Here is a 21,484-nt window from a genome sequence, read left to right on the forward strand (position 1 = left end):
AAAAAAAAAAGAAAAAAAATTCTTGGGAGGCATCAGACTGAAGAGTGAATACTGAGCCTTCCACAGGCATCCTTGAGCAGGCCCTATACTTTTGATTCCCCAAAAGATGCCTACATTTCTTAATTGTTGTACTTGGTAATTGTATTTCAGGGATATTATTAAAGTCAAGAGAGGGAATTTTTGTAAGAATTCTATCAGAGTTTCCCTTTTCTGGTAGCTACTTAGAGACTGTGTCTCTTTTCTATTCCCCCTTGCCTTCTTTACTTATACCTAGGGTAACTAGCAGCCTAGCCCACAGCAGTGGAAGGAACCAAGAATAAATGTATGTGAGCTGTTATGAGAATCTTGGCACGATGGTTGTTCAACTTAGGCTGAAATAAGTAGCTAATTTAGGACAATGTTGTCTACGATTAATATTTTAATTCATTTAACTCTTAAAACCTGGATTCCTGATTGAACATATTTCTTCTAAAAATATACCAGTAGTTTCTTCATAGGAAGTTTACAGTCATAATTTACTTCTTCCCGAGAAGAGAGTTTCTTCATTTTGTTAATGAATGTGTTCATTCAAAAAATGCTAAGTCCAATGGTTGGTTGCAAGAATCTGCCTCTGTACTTGTCAGGTACCTCGAGAGCCTCTCAGGAGACAGTTATAGCAGGCTCTTGTCAGCAAGCACTTCTTGGCATCCACAATAGTGTCTGGGCTTGGTGTCTGTATATGGGATGGATCCCCAGGAGGGGCAGTCTCTGAATGGCCTTTCCTTCAGTCTCTGCTCCAAACTTTGTCCCAGTATTTCTTTTAGACAGAAGCCCTTCTGGGTTAAGAATTTGCCAGTGAGTCCCCAACCAGAGACTCTGCCTAACCTCTGGATATGGTCTCTTCAGGTTCTCCCTCCCCTTTGTTGGGCATTTCATTGCTGTTGGGTCTTAGGAGCCTCTTGCTTTCCTAGAATCTAGGACTTGCTGGTAGCTACCCCCAGTTACCCACCCCTCTGTGCTACACACCTCTGTTCAATTTCCTGACCCTCTATATATCATCCCTGACTCCTTTCATACCTAATCAGCCCCTCTTTTCCCCTCCCCTCCTCTATTCCTCCCACTACCTCCCATGAGTATTTTGTTCCTCCTTTTAAGGACTGAATCATCCACATCTTCCTTCTTCTTGAACTTCATGTGATCTGTGAATTCTATCTTGGGTATTCCATGTTTAGGCGCTAATATTCACTTATTAGTGAGTGCATATCACGTATGTTCTTTTGTGACTGGGTTACCTCACTCAGGATATTTTCCAGTTCTATCCATTTGCCTGTGAATTTCATGAAGTCATTGTTTTTAATAGGTAAGTAGCACTCCATTGTGTAAATGTACCACAGTTTCTGTATCCATTCCTCTGTTGAAGGACATCTGAGTTCTTTCTAGCTTCTGGCTATTATAAATAAGACTGTTAAGGACATAGTGGAGTATTTGTCCTTGTTATATATTAGAGCATTTTTCGAGTATATGCCCATGAGTGGTATAGCTGAGACCTCAAGTAGTACTATGTCCAATTTTCTGAGGAACCACCAGACTGATTTCCCATAGGAAGAACAACAATATCAACTAACCAGACCTTCTAGAGCTCCCAGAGACTAAACCACCAACCAAAGAGTACACATGGAGGGACCCATTTATTTCTCCAGCCGCATATGTAGCAGAGGATGGCATTGTCTGGCCTTTGGTCCTGTGAAGGCTCATTTCCCAAGTATAGGGGAATGCCATGGCAGTAAGGTGGGAGTGAGTGGGTGGGAGAGGGAGTATACTCATAGAAGTGGTTTTTGTTGATGTTGTTGTTCTTTTGTTTGTTTGTTTGGTTGGTTGGTTTTGGACTGGCTTTTCTTCCTAGACCCATTTGAAACTCACCCTTTAACAAGAGTCCTGGCTTGCTTTTCTGAAATAGTAAATTAGTTGTGGATAAGGATATTCTGCTATTGCTTTCTCTTTGCTTCAGGATCATACCTCAGGGCTGTGTTCAGGTCCCTTTAGAAGCTGAAGGGTGATGGTATCACCAGTCTAAGTTGTGAGAATAGACCCATTCTGAAGAACTTAGTCTGTAAGACTGCCTCCTCTGCCAGCGTGACACTCCAGTTCAGGAAACTCAGACCACTCAGCTTGTGCCTAGATCCAATTAAACATGCTCTTTATTGATGCAAGTAGGCATTCCATATTTGTTATTCTGTACATCTTTTCCAAAGTCAGATATTCATTGTAAAACACTCCATCCTCGCTGTAATTCTTTGCAATGTTGAAACCCAATTTGGTACCCAGGACACATTCAGAATGTCATTTGGGACATGCTGTTTTCTGTAACTTAATGGAAGTCACCACTACATTCTCTTCTCTTTTAATTTAAGAACTCAGCACAAGATATTTGTTCACAGTACCAGCATCTATATATTTGATATTGATTATTTTAGCAGAAAAATTAAAAGTCAAGAACAGTTGATTTCATCTTGTCACACTGAGTGTTCCTAGCAATTTTCTGATTCTGTCACTGCAGTGATACTGACTCAAAAGAATGTTTTATTCAGTTATTACAAATTTATTTGTTACAAATTCATTTGTTGGGCTCAATAACGATATTGACCATTATTGTTGCCAAAGTAATATGGAAGCACATCCTTAAATGTGTGTACTGGATATCAAGCACTGTTCTGAGTGTCTTTGTGTACAATTTCTCATTTAGACATTCACACGTTAGGTTGAAGGAATTTACCATAATTCCTATTTTATAAAGGGGCTAGGTTAGGCTCAGGTTATTTCAACAAACATATCATACTTATACTAATAATAAGGGAAAGGTCTGTGATTTGACTAAAATTTACTGATTGTTCCTATATTACAATCATCTTTTGAAGACCAACATTTTTTTCCATTTTTTCTGAGGCATTGGTTTTCTCTGTCTGTGTTATTAAGATGACTGTATTCATTATCCGTGACAACAAATCTCAGCTTGAAAGAGTCAAAGAATAGGTAAACTTAGCAGCTAATTTCCTCCAAATGAGTTCTAAAGGAATGAACTAGTCTGTGAGTGCTAAAATGCTGTCATCCCACAGTTGTTCTTGGCCTTGGCTTTTGTTGCCAGTCACCTGGGAGAGCTTGTCACACCGTTCTCCTCATTGCAAAAAGCAGGAAATATGAACAGGGCATTCTTCCATCATCCTGTGCTGTACAGCCTGCTTGTAATCCTACTGTCAATTTCTTTTTCATTCCAACCATCCATCATCATTCCCCGTTTTCTCTGGTGCCCATCCCTGGGCCTTCCCAGCTGAGACTAGACTGCAGGCATAATGAATGAAGGTGAGAGCTGCCCCTGCCTGGTCAGCGCATATCACAGAACTTGAGCAGCTTGCTCCTTAATGGTCTTGACAGCAGTTCCCAGGCTACTTGGCTGCGTGGGAGGGCATGTGAGGAGACGTGAGTTCTATTTCTCACCCAGAATACTGAAACACCAGGCATCCATTTCTAGTCTATTTTGATGGTAAAGACACTCAGGCTTCCTTTCTTTTCGTTCTGGTAGCTTATTTTCAAAAATAGTTCTTTGGGATGCTGTTTCTAATTTGCTTTAATTGGTAATTCAATACCTTTGTCAATTTTGTGTTATTACAATAGAATATCACAGACTGAATTATCTGTAATGAAGAGAAATTCAATAGTGTTTAGATCTGAAGGACTTGCAGTTGAAATTAAGGGGCAAAAAGTACCTTTTTTGCATATCATTCCATTATAGAAGACATAGAAAGGTGGAAAGAAAAGAGGGACCTGGGTTTCTATAGTCACCGTGGCCTTGGAAGTTTGCTTGAATCACTCATGAGTATGCATCCTCATGGCAAAAGTCTTAGACCTCAATACTGTGAACTGGAGGTTAGGATTCCAACACATGGTATGGGGGACAGGGATGCATTTATTCCATAGCACTTTCTAACCTAGATTTAAACGTTTGATTTATAAAGAGGAAATCCTACAAGATGCAGTGAAGGTGCACATAAGCACAGAGCTGGAAGAATACACAAGGCTCTGTAGGTAGAATTTTGGTTAAAGCTTAATGTAGACAGAGCAGAGTCTTTTTCACCTTTAATTGCATTGGCACACTACATGAGGCCCTCATTGTTTCCTTCAGCTCCCAGGAATTTTGAGCAGGGGAGTGTGGCTAAGTTTGGAACTTCATACACTACCTTCCTCCTTTGTTGCCACAGCTTACTCTCTCCCTCAGATATATCTATTGCCTCCAGTCTTCATTGTTGCTATTGTTTTTTTGTTTTTTTTTTTTATTGGCTCCACCTCTTAATCCATTGCTATAAGCACACATTTCTTAGGTATTGCTACTACCTGTAAGGCTTTAGGAGGACAGAAAGAGTTACTCACATTTGCTGGGCTTCAACAGTTGACAATAGATTTTCTCATATGCTTTTTCATTTAATCTTAAATTATTTTGTCCATGTAGGTTTTCAATTCTTTTTCCATCAATAAAACATTTGCATGCTTGCTTAACCTCTGTAGGTAGAGATAAGTTATGTGAGTAGTAATGAAATCAGGTAGTGATAACAAAAGTGACATATTTAAAGTTTGTATGGGTTGTTTTTATATAAAGTTACTTTTAATAGAGTTGTAGGCTTTGGAAGACAAGATTGGATATTTTAAGCTAGATACTTAAAGTAAATATTTATTGTACTTAAAGGATTGGTAGAAGAAATGCCCGTCCAGAAGTGAGCCCAGTACAGCCAAGGTACACAGATTGGGCATGCATGCCAGGTATGCAGTGTATATGAAGAACTAGCAGTCTGCAGCTTGCTTAGTCTAAAAGTTGGGAGCCCTTAAAATCGTAGCACTTGATATTTTTAGAAATCATTAAAATTTACCTGCTTCAAGTCGTATCACTTTGAGATAGTACTCATGCTGAACAGAACTAAGTGTTATTTTTTTATCCATCTCATATAAAGTTTTTTATTTTGTTTTGTTTATGTTGTTGCTAGAGTGCAGGAGAGAAATAACCTTGCTTCTCACATACACATCTCCTTGGTTATTCCATTCTGATTAGGTGTTGTGGTCTTGGAAAGAAAATTGTTGATTCAGAGAATAAATCTATTACTAGTTTCTTTTCTCTTTCTGTAACTGTTCAAATGTCCTTTTGTGGGAGAGGTTGGTAAAGGAGTAGTGTTTCCATGAGCCTATTCCAGACTCTCTCTCTCTGTTTGCCTCCTTATCTTCTTTGGTCTTGTCTATTCATTGAACCTAGGGCCTTGCTCATGCAGAAAGCGTACTCTACAGCTGAGCTATACCCCTAGTCCTTGCATTAGTCTCTGTGCTATCATCTAAGTTGCAAAATTTAGCAAGATAGCAATAGGCCTGGTTCATATTGTGTTGTGATGTAGTGTTTGAGAATGTGAAGAAGCAGAGCATGAATCTGAAGAAAGAGCTGTACATTCCATCATATTTTAGAATTCGGAAGTGCACTTTGACGGTTTGGGCAAACAACTGATCCAAACAGTATCTAATGCTGATGCCTCTAGGAAGTGCTGATGCCGCTGGATATAGACTGCTGGCACTCAACATGGGTTATCGGTTTCCTAGATGCCCGAGACCACCAAGATGGATAATAAAGCATCATCTGCTTTGCCTGTATCTGATAGCATGCATCAAATTCTGATCAAGAAACATTTTAAAGAGAAAAAATATGTAAGTGTAGGTAACTTAGATATTTTGAAGAAATCCTTTAAATAACATGGTGTGTGTGTGTGTGTGAACAGGCGCACACATGCATGCAGGCCTGAATTCTGAAGCTTATGAAGAAAAACATTAAGTAAAAGAAGAGTAGACTACCAGTTACACACAAAAGAATGTCATGAGACTAAAGGACAAAACCCAGCTTAAGAGGCAAATGGGCTGACTCAACCTATGAGATGGGTTTGTTTACCTATTAATAGAAGCAGTTAGATGACTTTATTTATTGCTTTCTTTCTTTTTCTTTCTTCCTTTCTTCTTTCTTCCTCCCTCTCCTTCTTCCTCCTTCATTCCTTCCTTCCTTTCTTTGTTTCTCTCTAAGACACATCATTTATAGATAAACTTTACTGCTCCCTCCCTATATTTAGTATTGAACCATGGGTCTTGGCATGATCTGTAATTATTCTGTCCTTGAACCCCATCCACAGCCATATCAACATAAACCAAACTACATTTACCACCTGTAGGCATCATGGCTTTTCAAGGAATACAGGGACTTCCTAGGCTACGTATGCCCTGATCCCCCTGCCCCGCCCCTTCCCAATTTATGCCAATCAAAAGAATTCATTCTTGGAGTAGCATAACATGGATAGAAGCTGGTGATGGTAGCAGTTGAATTTCATTTAAAATGACAACCAACCAACTGACAGACAGACAGACAAAAACCCAAAAACGCCACCAGGGTGGTGCTGGTAGAAGCATATATTCCAATTTCTGAAGTAATATCCAGCTTTTCTATATTCTAAACTCTCTGCAACTAATTCTCTCAATAAAACAGTGATGTTAACTGTTACTGCCTCAGCATGTGAGCTTGGGGATTGCTTCCTGCACTGTGACCCTTTGATATTTCAGCTAATTACCAGTTAAGAGCCATTTGAGGAAGGAATATAAGTCTAGATTGGCATTCCAAAATCTGCTTTAAGACTTGTGATTGCATCAAGAAAACAGCAATTTTGTACTTTGCAAAATATGTGTCAGTAACTTGAAATAAAATCCTGCTAGCAGTGTGGTGTACTCCTTTAAGACAATTATCTTCTCAGTCACGGGTAGCACTTAATGGAAACCATGACTTCTACTAGCTTCAAACCAGCTGTTCTGAGGGCTGGTCTGTGTGCATTTTATAATTTGAAGAGTATCTTAATGATTTCCTTTGTAATGTTTTTTGTGTGTGTATGTGTTACCTGTAAATATGTCTGTGGGTTATTTGTGGGTCTGGTGCTCTAGGATGCCGGAAGAGAACATTGGATCAGCTGTAACTGGAGTTGCAAATGGTTTTGAGCTACCTCCTGGTTCTCTAGAAGGAACACCCAGCCCTTTCATACACTGACCTTTTTTCTCTCTCTCTCCCAAATTTAGTTTTCTTATATTTGCTTATTGAATGTATTAGAGATATTTTTGAAAATATTCATTTATATAGCCAAATAAGATTTCTCTATGAAAATCTTAATTTTTTAAAAGATTTTTTAAAAATTTTATTATATATTATATATTTTATTATTTTATATATTTATATATATAAATATATATGCTCTATCTGTATGTGTACCTTCCTGCCAGAAGAGGACATCAGATCCCATTACACATGGTTGTAAGTCACCACGTGGCTGTTGGGAATTGAACTCAGGACCTCTGGAAGAGCAGTCGGTGCTCTTAACCACTGAGCCTTGTCTCCAGCCCCAAAGTTGTATGTTTTAATAACCAGAATTCTATCTCCTAGTGTTACATAAGTAGTAGTGTGTCTTTCATTCAGTAGGTTTTTTGACTTGGTGACAATATAACAAATAGGATTTATGTCTGTTTTATAATCTGGGATGCTTTAAATGTAACTTCTTCCTCCTATGTGTGCCCTTCTCTCCAAAGAAGACACTGAGTAAAAGAAAAGTTTTAGCCTCAACTCTTCTATAGCCTGGAGCCACTTGTTCTTCTTTCATTTTTGCCTTTGCTGGGTAATTATGCCACACACGGTTGAAGAGAAAGAGTGGATCATGTCTTTTGCAATAACTTTAAATACTGTGGTAATTTTGAGGCAGCCCTTGTGATTATACAACACTCATCCAGATAAGCTTGGTTTGCTTATTCATAAAACTTCTAATTAGCTAAATCTCAGTTTTCATTTTTCCTTGAAGGAGGTCCTGATGACAACTTAATTGAAGGTGGAGGAACAAAATTTGTCTGCAAACCTGGAGCCAGAAATATTACTGTCATATTCCATCCATTACTGAGGTAAGTCAGCTCCTATGATGTACTTATCTGTGATCAATATTCCCATTATTTATGCTGATGTTCTGTGTGCCGATAGTTCAGCCAGCATTCAGTCAAATCATTAGGACAAAGAAACTTGTTCCATTTTGTAAGGTTTCACAATGAAAGTTAGTCAATAGACCAGTTAATGTCAGCCCTATAGCTCCTTGTTCTCAGGAGGAATAGCTCACAGACGCTCTGCTTTGATTTTCTTTACTTTCTTCTGTAGTCCTGCCCATTCTGTCCTTTCCCCCTCCTGCTTTCTTGGATCTCAGTGGTTGGCAAGCTCGAGCCCACTGTTATCACAGAGGTGAGGCATCACAGCGTAACTGTGGCTCACAAGCCTGTGGTATTTTCTTTATAGTTCTTCAGAAGAACAACGAGTTACTGCCCGTGGTGTGTCTTATTCATTTACACTGATGACTCCTTTACTGTTCCTTGAGAATCAGCCAATCCTTGAATAGATGTGGTGTGTATTAACCTATATGATATTAAGAGTAAAATACATGGCCTTGTCTCCTGGAATATGATTTGATGGTGAGTGGAATAAAACCTGTTAAATATTCACTTTACAATTATACTAGATTGCAGGAAAGAAAAATATTTCACAAAAATTATTCTAAGTCCTAAGTACAGGTACTTTTCTACTAGGGTTAAAAAAGACAATTGCACCATGGTCATCAACTTTGCCTTACAGTTAATTTCTAGAGATCTGTGTGCATGACAGAGTTAAAACATTTTACGAACTTATTGAAGGCTAACATGCTATATTTAATACTGGGTTTCATTAAATTGATTTTGAAAATACATAAAGAACAAACATCATATATATTAACATGGTAATATGATGTTCTCATAAACATAATAAATTTGTCCCCCACCCAGCCCAGGGTATATATCTATATATATATACCTTAGACACCATTGCCGCAGCCCTCCTGCTGCACAGCCGAGTACCAGTTCACTCTTTGCCCCACCTCTCTCATCATGGCTACTCTTTGCTCAGTGTTCGCCCATCTGATCTCGCCATTCACCCTACTGTCTGCTGACCTGCATTCCACTCTTCCCTTGTATGAGATGAACTTTTAGATCACACAAGAATGAGGTCATATGGTTGATCCATGTTGTCACAAATGACAGAATTTTTTTTCTATTTGTTGTTTAATTGTATTCCATTGTGTATAAGTCACATTTCTTTTATCCAGTCATCAGCTGAATTGTTCTCTGGTTTACCTTTGGGTGGGATCATGGCATGGGAACCACTGGAGCATATAATAGTTCTATTCTTAATTTTGTGGGACCTTTACACTGTTTTTCATAATGAATGTATAAACTGATGACACACTCAATGTGCATATAGTAGCCAACATTATTTTATAGTATACTTAAAATGGTTAATAAAGGAAATTAATATTATATGTTTTACCACAATTTATAAAAGGAATTTTGGGTTTAGATACATAATATTTGCTGTATTTTATGTAAAGGAACAGAAACTTGGATTCTTTACAAGTTGTATCTCAGAATAATATATTAACTTTCTAAAACTCTTGCTAGAAGTAAATTCACTTAAGAATCATGCGATTAAGAGAATAAGAATATTTAGTTTTTGATATATATTATGTGTTACCTATTATAATGTTAAACCTACATATTTAACAATATTGTTCATATGTACCGTGACTTTGTTAATTAGTTTAGCATTTGTTCTGCAATTACAATCACTTTTTGCTTAGTGTCATTTATTGTTAAGAAAGAGGAATGTACCTGAATCTTTATGAGCCTCTTCTAAATTTAGTTGAACGCTGTACTTTGCTACCCTGTTTTGTGATAGCTTGGGAAAATTAATCTCTTGTGTCTACAATTATTCTGCATATGGAGGGAGGCCTGTGGAGGGTAGAACTTCATCCATTGTCTATCTAACAGCTTTTAGTCCAGCACTCCTACTGCTTTGCCTGAGAGTTGGTTAACTGTGTCAGACTCCTCCTTGTCTAACCAACTCCATCTGTATTCTAATTCAGTTGTAAGTTATTGTTGACAAGAACAGAAGGTTTATCACATGATGCAATTTATCATTAATTTTTTTCTTTGAATATCTCTTAATGTAAGTAGCAAGAATATTATGTGGCTTGCCATGTGAATTAATTCTTTGTAATCATGTGACACTTGCAGGCTTTGTGTTAGCCCGTGGCATACTTTTAAAACTTGCTCCTTAAAGGCACTATTGAGTGAGTCGGCATTAAAATCTAATAAGAGGCTTATAAAACTTCAAATGGCTAAGTCCTTTAGTACTTTTTAATTTTAGTTATTATTTTTCAACCTCTTCGAAGTGTCCATTATTTCTTCTTAAGTTTATAAATTAATTTTTATAATTAGGAGAATTAACCTGTATATAAATAGTGTATTTCCACACATTAATTTTTATCATGCATTAACTCTTTACTTGTAGTTTTGTTAATAGACTATTCTGCCATATGTTCTTATCTGAGAGACAATATAGCAAAATGAGATGGACAGATTGGAAGAATGGAAAGATGTAAGAGACTTAAAATTTTAAATGAAAACTCTAACAGGGTACATTGGCTTCTTTCCTTTAGTTTTTGTCACCAGTTGTTCACTGGGCTCCGCTTTTGTGTAAGGCTTAAGGAAACAAGATGAGACCACATTCTTGTTTCTTAGGTGCTTGCTGGGGAACTTGCCAGGAGGCGGAGGTTAACAGGTCTGGATGCAGCAGGTATTGAGAAGGACATGAATCAGTGGAATCTTTGATACCTGTCACGGAAGATAAATATGCAGGGTCTCTCATGAACCAGTTTGACAATTCTTATAATGACATATTCTATTGCCTATTAGTCACCATCTTCTTCCCGCTGTTCTGGAAAGGTTTTCTACTTAGATCAAAAAATTCTGTTCCTGATTCATCCCAAACTTTTCCTGATTGATTCTGACAGTTTCTTGTTTATGTCTTAAATCATGATTACGAAATTCAGATGTAACTTTCCTCACAATGACATTTATCATGAATTAATTAGTAACACTAATATTTGTGATAATAGACTGTATAAGCTTCCTTGTGACTTTCTCTGAGCTCAGATATTTTCCTCACTGGAAGGGAGACACATTTCCTCTGCTGCCTGCCCACTCTAACATCCCCAGCACTCTGTCTTCATGAAAGGTTGCATATGGCTTGTACAGTTCCTTTATGGAACTGTCAGCACTTTTGTAACTTCTGTTTATCTGGCAGTGCACTCGTTAGTACCTAGAAGGTGACTGTGGTCCTATTGGAGACTAAGCTGCCCTTCTGTGAGCACTGCAGAGTTGATTCCTGTCATTCTGTTTGAGATATTCCCTCTCATACAATTATCCACAAGCTCTTCCCTTCCAGTAACCCTGTAGTCTTATTTTCAGTCTCCTCATAGCTATGGTGGCCTCAGCTCTGGGAAACAGAGGCAAGGGGACTGGCTCCCACCTGTTGACCCAATTAACTCTGCTGGCCCTTTAGCTTTATTTAGTATTTCCATAGTGTTTACTTTTGGTCAGTCTTTTATCTTAAAAATACAGGATATAGAATCTTCTTTGCTTTGTCCTTAACCTATGAAGACATTGTGAGCGGTTCCATCCCACTGACAGCTTACACAGAGAAGAGGTCATCTCATATGTTCCTCTGTCTATTGATCTAAATGAGAAAAACATATGGAAATGAAATTTTTATTGACTAAATTACTAAGCATTTTAATTTTCTTTGTATATTAGCAAGGAGATGATTAGTCCACATGTTGATTTCTGCACTTTAATTTTTATGACTCTATGACTGGGAAATGCTTTTATATTTCAGGATTCCAACAGCCTTAAATGTTTAAAATTAAAAATTAAAATCTCAAATGACTTTTACAGTGTGTTAATTTTTTTAAAAGATTTATTTATTTATTTATTTTATATATAAGTACACTGTAGCTGTCCTCAGACACACCAGAAGAGAGCATCAGATCTCATTACAGATGGTTGTGAGCCACCATGTGGTTGCTGGGAATTTAACTCAGAACCTCTGGAAGAGCAATTGGTGTTCTTAACCACTGAGCCAAATCTCCAGCCCAGTGTGTTAATTTTTTTTGCTGGGTGCCTTTTAGAGAATCTGAGTTAGGAAGGTCTTTGCGAGAGCATGTGTCTTAATTGGACCTGATGATTCAGGAAGAGAAGCAGACCTGAATATTTGAGGAAAGAAGCCCTGGCCAGAAGGACTGCAAACGAAAGGAGAAAGGTGACTGTGTTCCAAGGACCACAGTGGCCTTGCTGGGGGCCAGGGTGTGCTTTTGCTCTCAACTGTCTCTGATGGAGGCCGTGAAGGAACTTATACTCAACATGGATAGAATAGAAATGGCTTCCTTTTGCTTGATTAATTATAAGAGACAACAGAAATATAAGGCCAGGCCAGTGGCACATATCTGTAATTGCAGCACTCAGGAGTCAGAAACAAGTAGATATCTTGAGTTTGAGACCTGAACAGCCAGGGCTACACAGAGAAATCCTGTTTTTTTTTGTTTGTTTGTTTGTTTTTGTGTGTGTGTGTGTGTGTGTGTGTGTGTGTGTGTGTGTGTGTGTGTGTGTTTGAACTACATTTGTAATTTCTAAAGTCTTGGAAAGTATAGAGTAAGCCAAATAATACTAGCATTCAAGGAACATTATTATATTTGGACTTTTACTGGGTTTGAAGTACAGAAGAGCTCTTGTTAAGCACTAGATGAGTATAGCTTAGTATATATGGTTGGTATAGGTTAGTGTAGTTTACTGTAACAAAAATGGTATGTGTCTCCTCACAATGCTGTATCCAGAAGTATAATGTGTAATTTGATGGTATTCTCTAGTGATATTTTACAAATGCTATGTGGTAAAAATCAGGATACCCTAAAGTGTTCATCCTACCTGTGATTTCTGATACAGTGTACTTCAAAAAATACTAATAAATTCTTCTCTTTTTTTATTGAAACCATGAACTGGCAACCTTCATTATAAAAGTCATGGTTTTATTTTGGGTTTTGTAGTAGGATTTGGTTGTTAATCTTTCCAAATTTAGAGAATAGCTAAGGAAGAATTCATTCATTGGCAAATTGGATGTTAGACTGAATCTAGTATAACGTAAAGGGTCTGTTTTGAAAATATGTCCATGATTACCAAACCTTTCTATACAAAGCTTGCTTTAAAATCTTTCTTATTTAACTTGTGTTGGATTTTCTCATGATAATCAGAAAGTGTGATAATTCCTTTATCATTTCTTAATATCGTATAGGTGGGTGTCCTGTGTTCATGTGGTTTGCTTTAAAAGGAAGATGTAGTTTGAATATTTAGAATAAACATGAATGTCAAGAATTTAAATAGTTCTACATTTTTTTTGCCAATGTGTTTATCTTTGAGAAATGTAGAGATATTATTTCCACGATGTCAGTTTGATCTTAACAGTGATATTTGGAAGTGTGTTATTCTGAGCATTCAAGGTATGTGGTATCTTTATGCAGATACCTGCTTGTTCTTAATGACCTAAAGCTTATGTGGATATGTTGAAAGGTGCTGTGATTCCTGTACTGAGAAAGTTCACCAGATGACATTGTAAGCCATATGCCATTCGTGCATGGGAGGCAATGTGGTCATTGTGTCATACTTTTAAAGAAACATAACATAGTTTTTTTCTGAATTATGAATAATAATTCATACAAAGCCTGAGATGTACTGTGCAGTGGTTTAGGTAGCTTCTGAAACTCACATGTGAGTAAATGCTTTCAACTTTATATTAAAAATATAAACTACCTTTAATCTTCTATCAAATATTTGGAGATAAAATTATTTTTTTCTGAGCTTTTCTTTTAATTTTTGTCTTTTGAAACCATACTTAGTGATACTTGCTACCCATTGGCCACAACCCCTACACCTGAGTGGCAATGGAATCAATCAAGGAGCCACTTGCCTTACATGTCTATGAACATTCGCCTTTCATCTAGTTTGAAAGATTTGGTAGTCTGTTTACATGAAAAGTCTAGATAATTCTATAAAATATAAACTGACAGTTAAGAAAATTGCAAAGATTTCTGAAGAACTAAAGATTTGATTAAATGTTAGAAATGTGCCTATATGCAGTGAAACTTGTAAAGATAGGAAGCTTTCTTGGAAGCAGTATCTCCTCTGGAGATGCCTGGCCTGCAGCTGAGTGCAAGGAGAGTTAGCTAGATGCTCTAGTGGCAGGTGCAGAGCCTTTGGTTCTGGAACTGTCGCTCTGACACGAGGTACTATGTCTCGGGTCTGGAGTGGTGTATTTCTTTTCGCACATTATTGTGTTTTTGTTGTTAGCTGTTGTTTAAATCAAACATGTCAGCACTACTGATTGCCACTGACAGAACAAGAACTTCTGTCTTCTTCTCCACATCGGAGTAAGAGGGACACTCAGGTCATATTGAAATCTGCAGTGGTACAAGAAGTCACCTTGTCTTCCCCATAATAGAGTTAGTCTTACTCACCACCTCCCTCATTCTCCCCTTCTCTTTTTATTTCCCAGTTTTCTGTTCTAGTTTTTCATAGCAACACGTTCATGGGACTTTCCTCTTGCGGTGACTCCTGAGACATAGAATCTACAACATACTGCCCGAAAGTCACCACTGTGCACTGAGATTTTCTATTTACCAATTCCATCTCTATCTATTAACTTTACTGATAGCTTCCATATAAAAGTCAACAGTACAACTTTTCAGTGCAAGAATTTACATAGTTTTGTACTGCTTTTTATGTATTCTGAACACACATTTGTCTTTTGGACTTTAATAGCCAAAATATGCCTACTCAGCCTCAATGCAGTATGTTTATGTCCAGCTATGGGCCCATTTACATCTGATTTAGAAATATAAATTGATAATACAATTTAGAATCAAAATAATATGGGCGGGCTGGTCAGATGGCTCAGTGGGTAAGAGCACCCGTCTGCTCTTCTGAAGGTCCGGAGTTCAAATCCCAGCAACCACATGGTGACTCATAACCATCCCTAACAAGATCTGACACCCTCTTCTGGAGTGTCTGAAAACAGCTACAATGTACTTACATATAATAAATAAATAAATCTTTAAAAAAAATAATATGGGCATGCCTAGAGAAAATACAATTTCTTTCCTAACTAACATATTCTTTTAGGTGTAGGCTATGCATTGTCTCTGTTCAATTTGGAAGAGTTTACTATCCCTGTTGCCTTCAGATCTCTTCTCTCTCTCTTTTCCTCCTTCCTTCTGTCCTTCCCCCCTTTCCTTCCTCTCTTGCTCATTTAGTTATTTCTCCTTTGCTGACTTTGATATTAGGGTTCCTGTACACTACTAAAACCCTTTGATAACTTCAGCTTTTAAGTTTTCAAGAATTGCTATTTGAATGTTTTGTCATTGTAAATATACTTATCATTCAGAACTAAGCATTAACGTTTTCAAAGAAAGATAATTGGTAATATTAAATCAACATTATTAAGCAAACATGGGAAAATAGTCTAGTTTGGGGCAAACAAGAAATTCAGTGCAGTGAGGAGGAGAGGACCTGGGTGAGGGTGATGACCCCTTGGAGGAGCATCACAGAGAGGAGGCAGGCATGGCCTCTGCAGGCTGGCGCAAGGTCATGGTGAGTGGGTACCATACAGCAAGTACTCTGCAACAGTGGGGAATAGGAACCATTCGGAACAGAACAAAAATGTGAATTACATACAGGTAATTAGAACAGCCGGAAGTGGGGGTGAATTGTGATATTAAAAGCTTCTTTCAGGATGAATTTGGAGTCTTACCTTTTAATTATGTATATTTAAGAAAAAAACATTTTATTGTCTTCACAGTTTACTGAAGTAATTTGCTGTGCGTATTGTAGCTGTTTCTACATGTTAGGTTGTAGCATGTCCAGTGGCCTCCCGGGGCCTCTCCTGGTGTCCCTAGTATTGCTATGAGCTGCAGTGCCTTCCCAGACATATAAAGCTCTCCGTCTGGCTCAGGGTGTTTGCATCTGGGAAGCCACCGATTCCTTTTGAATTTTATTGTTAACCTTGTGTGTCAGTGTGAAGTACAATGAGAAAATGTTGCACGGTAAGAATAAAATAAGAATGGCAGAGAAAAGAGTAAGAAGAACAGCCTTGGTCCTGTTCTTCAGAATGCAATTAGAAACTGACACCTGCTGGACAGGTAAGACAGAGGTTCCTCAGTACCCAGAAATGCATCAGGGTGAGTCCGTTTCTTTCTCATTTCAACCCTTTTAGGAAAAGCGAAAGGAACTGACATCTTTCTCTAGCTGTCCTTCCCTCTCCCATCTAAGTGTTAGTTTATTATATTTTCATTGGCACATGATTTGATTTATATGGAAATTCCTCCCTTATCCTTCCCTCCCTCCCACATCTTCTTTGTAACATGGTGTCCTCAATTTGAGAATCTTGCTTTCCCAGTGTCCTAAATGCGACTCTTAAAGGCCATGCACCACCACTCCCGGCTGACATGTTGATTTTCAAGGCTCAGTTCTGACTTTCAATGGGATATGACTGTATTTTACAATGTATTGAATCTGAGGACATACGTGTGTGTGTGTGTGTGTGTGTGTGTGTGTGTGTGTGTGTGTGTGATGTTTCATATATGTGTGTGTGTGTAAAATTTCTCATACATGTTATTTTACTCATGTATTACTTCTAACCCTCGTGCAAATATTTACCTAGAAGTTACTGCTTGTGAGGCACTGTCCTGGAGCTTTAGAGATCTTCTTTCTTTCGTAGAGCATTGTGGTGATTTGACTGCAAAAGGAACTCCGCAGCAAGGAAGTCCAACTTTCCATCGCTGCTGAATTTTTTTCACCTTTAGCAGGTTACTTGCCACGAGTACCCTTTTACTTCTGCACAGACATACCCTTTTCTCCAGTTATTTAGGCTTGACCCTTATCACTCGGTAAGATCTAGATTAAAACAAAACCAAACAAACTTTACCATCTTTTTCTTAAATACAAAGCCGGTTACTAGGAGACCGTGGTTCCTAATGCCTCCTGTATCCAGTGTAACTAGTATTTTTCTGCTTCTGCTTCTGTGTCTTAGAGTTCTCTTTCTGTTGGCATTACTTTAGTCCCTCAGCTCCAAACTTCTTCCATTCTGCCAAATCCGAGCTTTCTTACCCAGCTCAGTCAGCTCTGTGAGGGCTCATGCTGCCTTCCTGCTTCTTCCTGACTTCCATTATTCCCCGCCCACCCACTCCGAGTTGTTTGGAACAAGGTATCACACCTGGTGCTCACCTTGTATGTAGAACTTTCATTCTATACTCTCAGTCTTGACCCACAAGCCGTTTCTTTTTCTTGGACTCATGCCATGATCTGCCCACTCGTAGTAGTCTTCTAACCTCTTTCACCCCGTGTGATTGAAACTTTATCCTTCAGGAATCAGCTTCTACATTGCCTGTTCTACCTGTGTTTTCAGCTTACCTTCATCCTCACAACATGTGGCCTGGTCCGTGTAGATATTACCATGTTGACCGTATTTGGTTATAAAGCCCTTACATAGAGTCTTGAGGTGGTTCAAGGCAAAACAGTTGTTATTTTAAGGGGACATTCCCATTACCAGTGGAAACATTAGAATATGAGATTGACCTTCTCATTAGGTGAAAGTGGGGGCATGTGTAATTTCTGGTGATATTGGAAAGAAGGCAGACTAGTGATGAAAATAGAGTTGTGTTATATTCAGATATGAAGTTGGAAATCTGGCAGGGAGAAGGGGAATCAGCATAGAACCTGTATGAAAAATAGTGTAAGCCAGAGGAGTTACTGATCATCATGACTGACATGCAGATGATATAAAGATTAATGAGATATTGAATTTTATTATTGAAGAATGGAAATAACTTCCAAAAATAAAATGCTTGAGGGCAAAACAGAGATTATGCCAAAGAAACAAAACCAGCTATTGAGTTGGTAAACGTATGGAGGAGGAAGAACGAACAAAGCAGAATCAGACAAGTCCTGGGCCATGTGGAGCTCTAAGCTTTACTTACACACGGCTGACTCTGTTGAGGGATTTATGATACAAATCACAGGACATTGTGCTGCCATTTGTGCTGAAACACAAAGCATGTTAGCTACTTTTCCTGTCACTATCATAAGAACATTTGACAAGCCAATTTACGGAAGGATGGGCTTACTTGGGCTCCTACTTTGAGAGTACATTCTACCATGGCAGGGTGGAGTTTGGGACAGTTGGAAGGGAAATGGATGCTAGAATTTAGCTCACTTCTTCCTTTATATTCCTCAGTAGAGGACCCTGACTTTATTGTTGTTGTCATTGCTGATGTTCAATATATAAACCCTCAGTAAGATTTTTCCACCTCAACTGAACGAACCTTGAAAGTTCCTCACAGGCATGCCCCGAAGTTGATCTGATCTAGACAATATCTCCCAGAAGTGCCCCGAATCTTGTCTCCTATGCGAGTCTCTGTTCTGTTAGTTGGCCATCAGTATTAATCTTAACAAGTAGACAGGTATATTTCTGTCAGCATAAAACTATGCATTTAACATATATATTAAATGACGATTAAAAGTCAGAATGTATAGCAAATAAAATTTCACTTAAATATGTAACTTTAAAGGTATGAAATATCTTTTGAATTCATAATTCATAATTACCATTTATATTTGGTAATAATTATGGAATGATAACCTATATTTTCTGCTATTTTTCACCTCTACTCCCACTTCTCTTTTCTCTTTGATTGTAGGGACCAAACACTAGGACCTTACACATGTCAGGCAAGACTTCTGCACTGAGCCACATCCCTGATTCTCGTTGATATACATTCCTATATTTTTATGATTGCAATTAACACATGTTTAGTTAGAGTTAACAAGGGAGAAGCTTCTTTCCAAGGCCATGGTTTCCAGGACATGAATAACAATAACCTATTAATAAGATATTTATAATATTAAAGACTAGCAAATATTTAAATAGCAGTTTACATAATATATCTCAGCACATTACAATGTTGAATTATCATATCAATCCTAAGATGTAGTATGAGAATATTGTATAGTGAGGCCTGATTTCATGGATGCAGCTTCAGTACCAGCTTGGCATGGGAGACAGTTTTGGAGACTGGACACCAGGCAGCTTTGATTGAATTTAAAAACTTTCTGTCATGTGGAGTTTACAGTCTCGACTTCTCAGGGTTTTGTTCAGGTTTCCAGGCCCTCCTCCATTTGGGGGTAGCTGTTACATCTAAGTCCTTGTTGTCTTTTTATATAGTAAAGGAAAGGTCATATCAAAGGCAGAAACCAAGAAGGCTGTCTTTAATACTCATTTTTCATTGTACTTCCTACAGTTCATGGAACCTCCCTTTCTACTAGTGCTCATAAGTGGCCATCTGTGTCCCCCTCTGTTCCATGATGCGTGTTATCTCTCCAAGTCATTTGGTTTCTTCTTCCTTTACCTAGGAAATCTCTGTCTGCCCTTTAGCAGCATCTCCTCTGGAGAACTTTATGATACCTGTTTTCCTCTTCTCACTGCTTCCTTTCCCTGCTTGCTGTGCCCTTGAAAAGCCTAACCCATCAGTCTGTGCAGCTGTGTGGTCTCATGTTCCTCACTCAGGAAGCAGGACTCAGAGCCAGGTGCTAAAGCATGTGCCATAGCTAGATCTTTGATAATGTGAGACAATAATAGTTTCTCAATTGTGGAAGGGGAATGAATTTTGGTATATTCAACAATATATTTTTTTATAAGAGAAATACTGTAATTTTCTCTGTCCAATCCAGAGTAAGATGGATGTAGACATGTATTTTTCTGGGGTCCACACAAGTCCTGGGTCATGAATCTCTCTATGTGCCTCTGGCCATTGCCTTCCAAAACACATTTGCTTCCAGCTCTCTTCTTGCAGTACCTTTCGATACTCTAATGGATAGACAGCAAGGACTCAGTGATGATTGTACTTTCTAGTGGAGTTAGTCAAGGAAAACAATTTCTCACTCAGGTCTTGGAAATAAATCTGAGGGTGAGACCGAGGCAGCGAGTCACTTCTTTTGCTGTTGTCCTACTTTCGGTTTGCTGACGGGCTGCCTGCATTTGATTTAAGATGATAGCGTGTAAACTCTTTAATTTAGACTGTTAATTTCCTGTGGCAGCTTATGAAGCTTCCCCGCCCATTCTTCTCCCACACCCAGGCACACATATCAGAGGAACTCCTTCATGCGACATTTGTTTAACATCGTCTGTCAGAAAAAGTGCCACAGTAAGTCAGTCAGGATTCGGGTTTGCAAACATACTTCCACCTTATTGAACATCACAAGGCTGTCAAAAATTTCATTTCTCTATATGTTCTCGTCCTGAAGGCGAAATTCTTATAGGTGTTAATGGCAATGGGATTTTGTCACAGCCTTTGGAGCTTCTGCAGGGCATTTTTAGTTTGCATTTGGAAGAAGGCTTGCCTGACCACTTTGAAATCTTCCAACAAGTTATGTGAATTCTGTAGTCTGGTGCAGGACAACAATCTTTGAAATGTTAGTTATTATCTGATATTCTTTGTTTTTCCTACCTTCTCTAAAAAATTAAAGGAAAAAAGCTTTTCTACGTAGCCTTGATGTTGATAAAATGTCTTTTCTCTTGTTTCCTGCCAGTCTTCTAGATTCTTTTTACCAACACACACCCACTCTGTGCTCAATGGTACTTGAGTGAAATATTTTTTATGCCATTCACATTTCACATACTCGCTCATGTGGTGGGTGATGAATAACCACCATGAGTGAGACCATTGCACTTTAATATGTAATTAATAATAACAGCTCTGAAGAAGTTTGCTTTTTTTTTTTTTTTTTTTGGAACATAGCCAGTGGTATGTCCTCTGCAGAGAGAAGAAACAAAAAATAGACGCATTTATAATGCAATCAGAACACCCCTCTATAATTTATGTATATTAGCATATCCTAAGAGACCCTGATGTTTGAATGTCTTTAAGATAGCACAAAGTCTCTCCCAAATAAACATGATGGAATTACTTGAGGGAACACATTAAGACAGCAGGCATGGTCCTTAATGGCTCAACAATGCATATAGTCATTATCACAGCAAACTCCAGGAAAACCATCACCGAAACCATGAGGAGTCAGGTTATTTATGAGGCCTGGTGATTCTGTGTATATTGCTCACGTCCAATTCATCATCATATGTTTGAAACCATGCAAAAGTTGACCCTCTTCAACATTAATATTGTTTTTTTACTTGTAGCTATATATACTAATGAGTATACATCTTAATTCCTTGTTATATAGAAGAAAATAAGTAATACTTTGGAATTTATACTGCACATAAAATAATTGGTAGTCCCCGAGCATTGTGGACCTAGGATTTTACAATAATATAACATGTGCTTACTCACCAAGTATGCATAACTTGGAGCTCACTTTTATAATTTGCTTTGCATTCTTCACCATTCAACACCCCAAGTGAAGAGGGATCTCAGGATCCTGTCCTTGCTGA

General features: G+C 38.1%; 1 protein-coding gene across 2 annotated transcripts in view; it reads left to right on the top strand.

The window, feature by feature from the left end:
• The window catches only part of Exoc4 (exocyst complex component 4), a 711,882-nt gene that overhangs the window by 318,421 nt on the left and 371,977 nt on the right, over positions 1–21,484 (top strand). For both annotated transcript variants that reach the window (XM_021189789.2, XM_029535373.1), the window contains exon 10: positions 7,884–7,980. In XM_021189789.2, coding sequence (XP_021045448.1) covers positions 7,884–7,980 — 97 coding nt within the window. The remainder of the gene's footprint in view (positions 1–7,883; positions 7,981–21,484) is intronic.

This window comes from Mus pahari, chromosome 2 (assembly GCF_900095145.1).
Source record: "Mus pahari chromosome 2, PAHARI_EIJ_v1.1, whole genome shotgun sequence".
NCBI classification, from domain to species: Eukaryota; Metazoa; Chordata; class Mammalia; order Rodentia; family Muridae; genus Mus; species Mus pahari.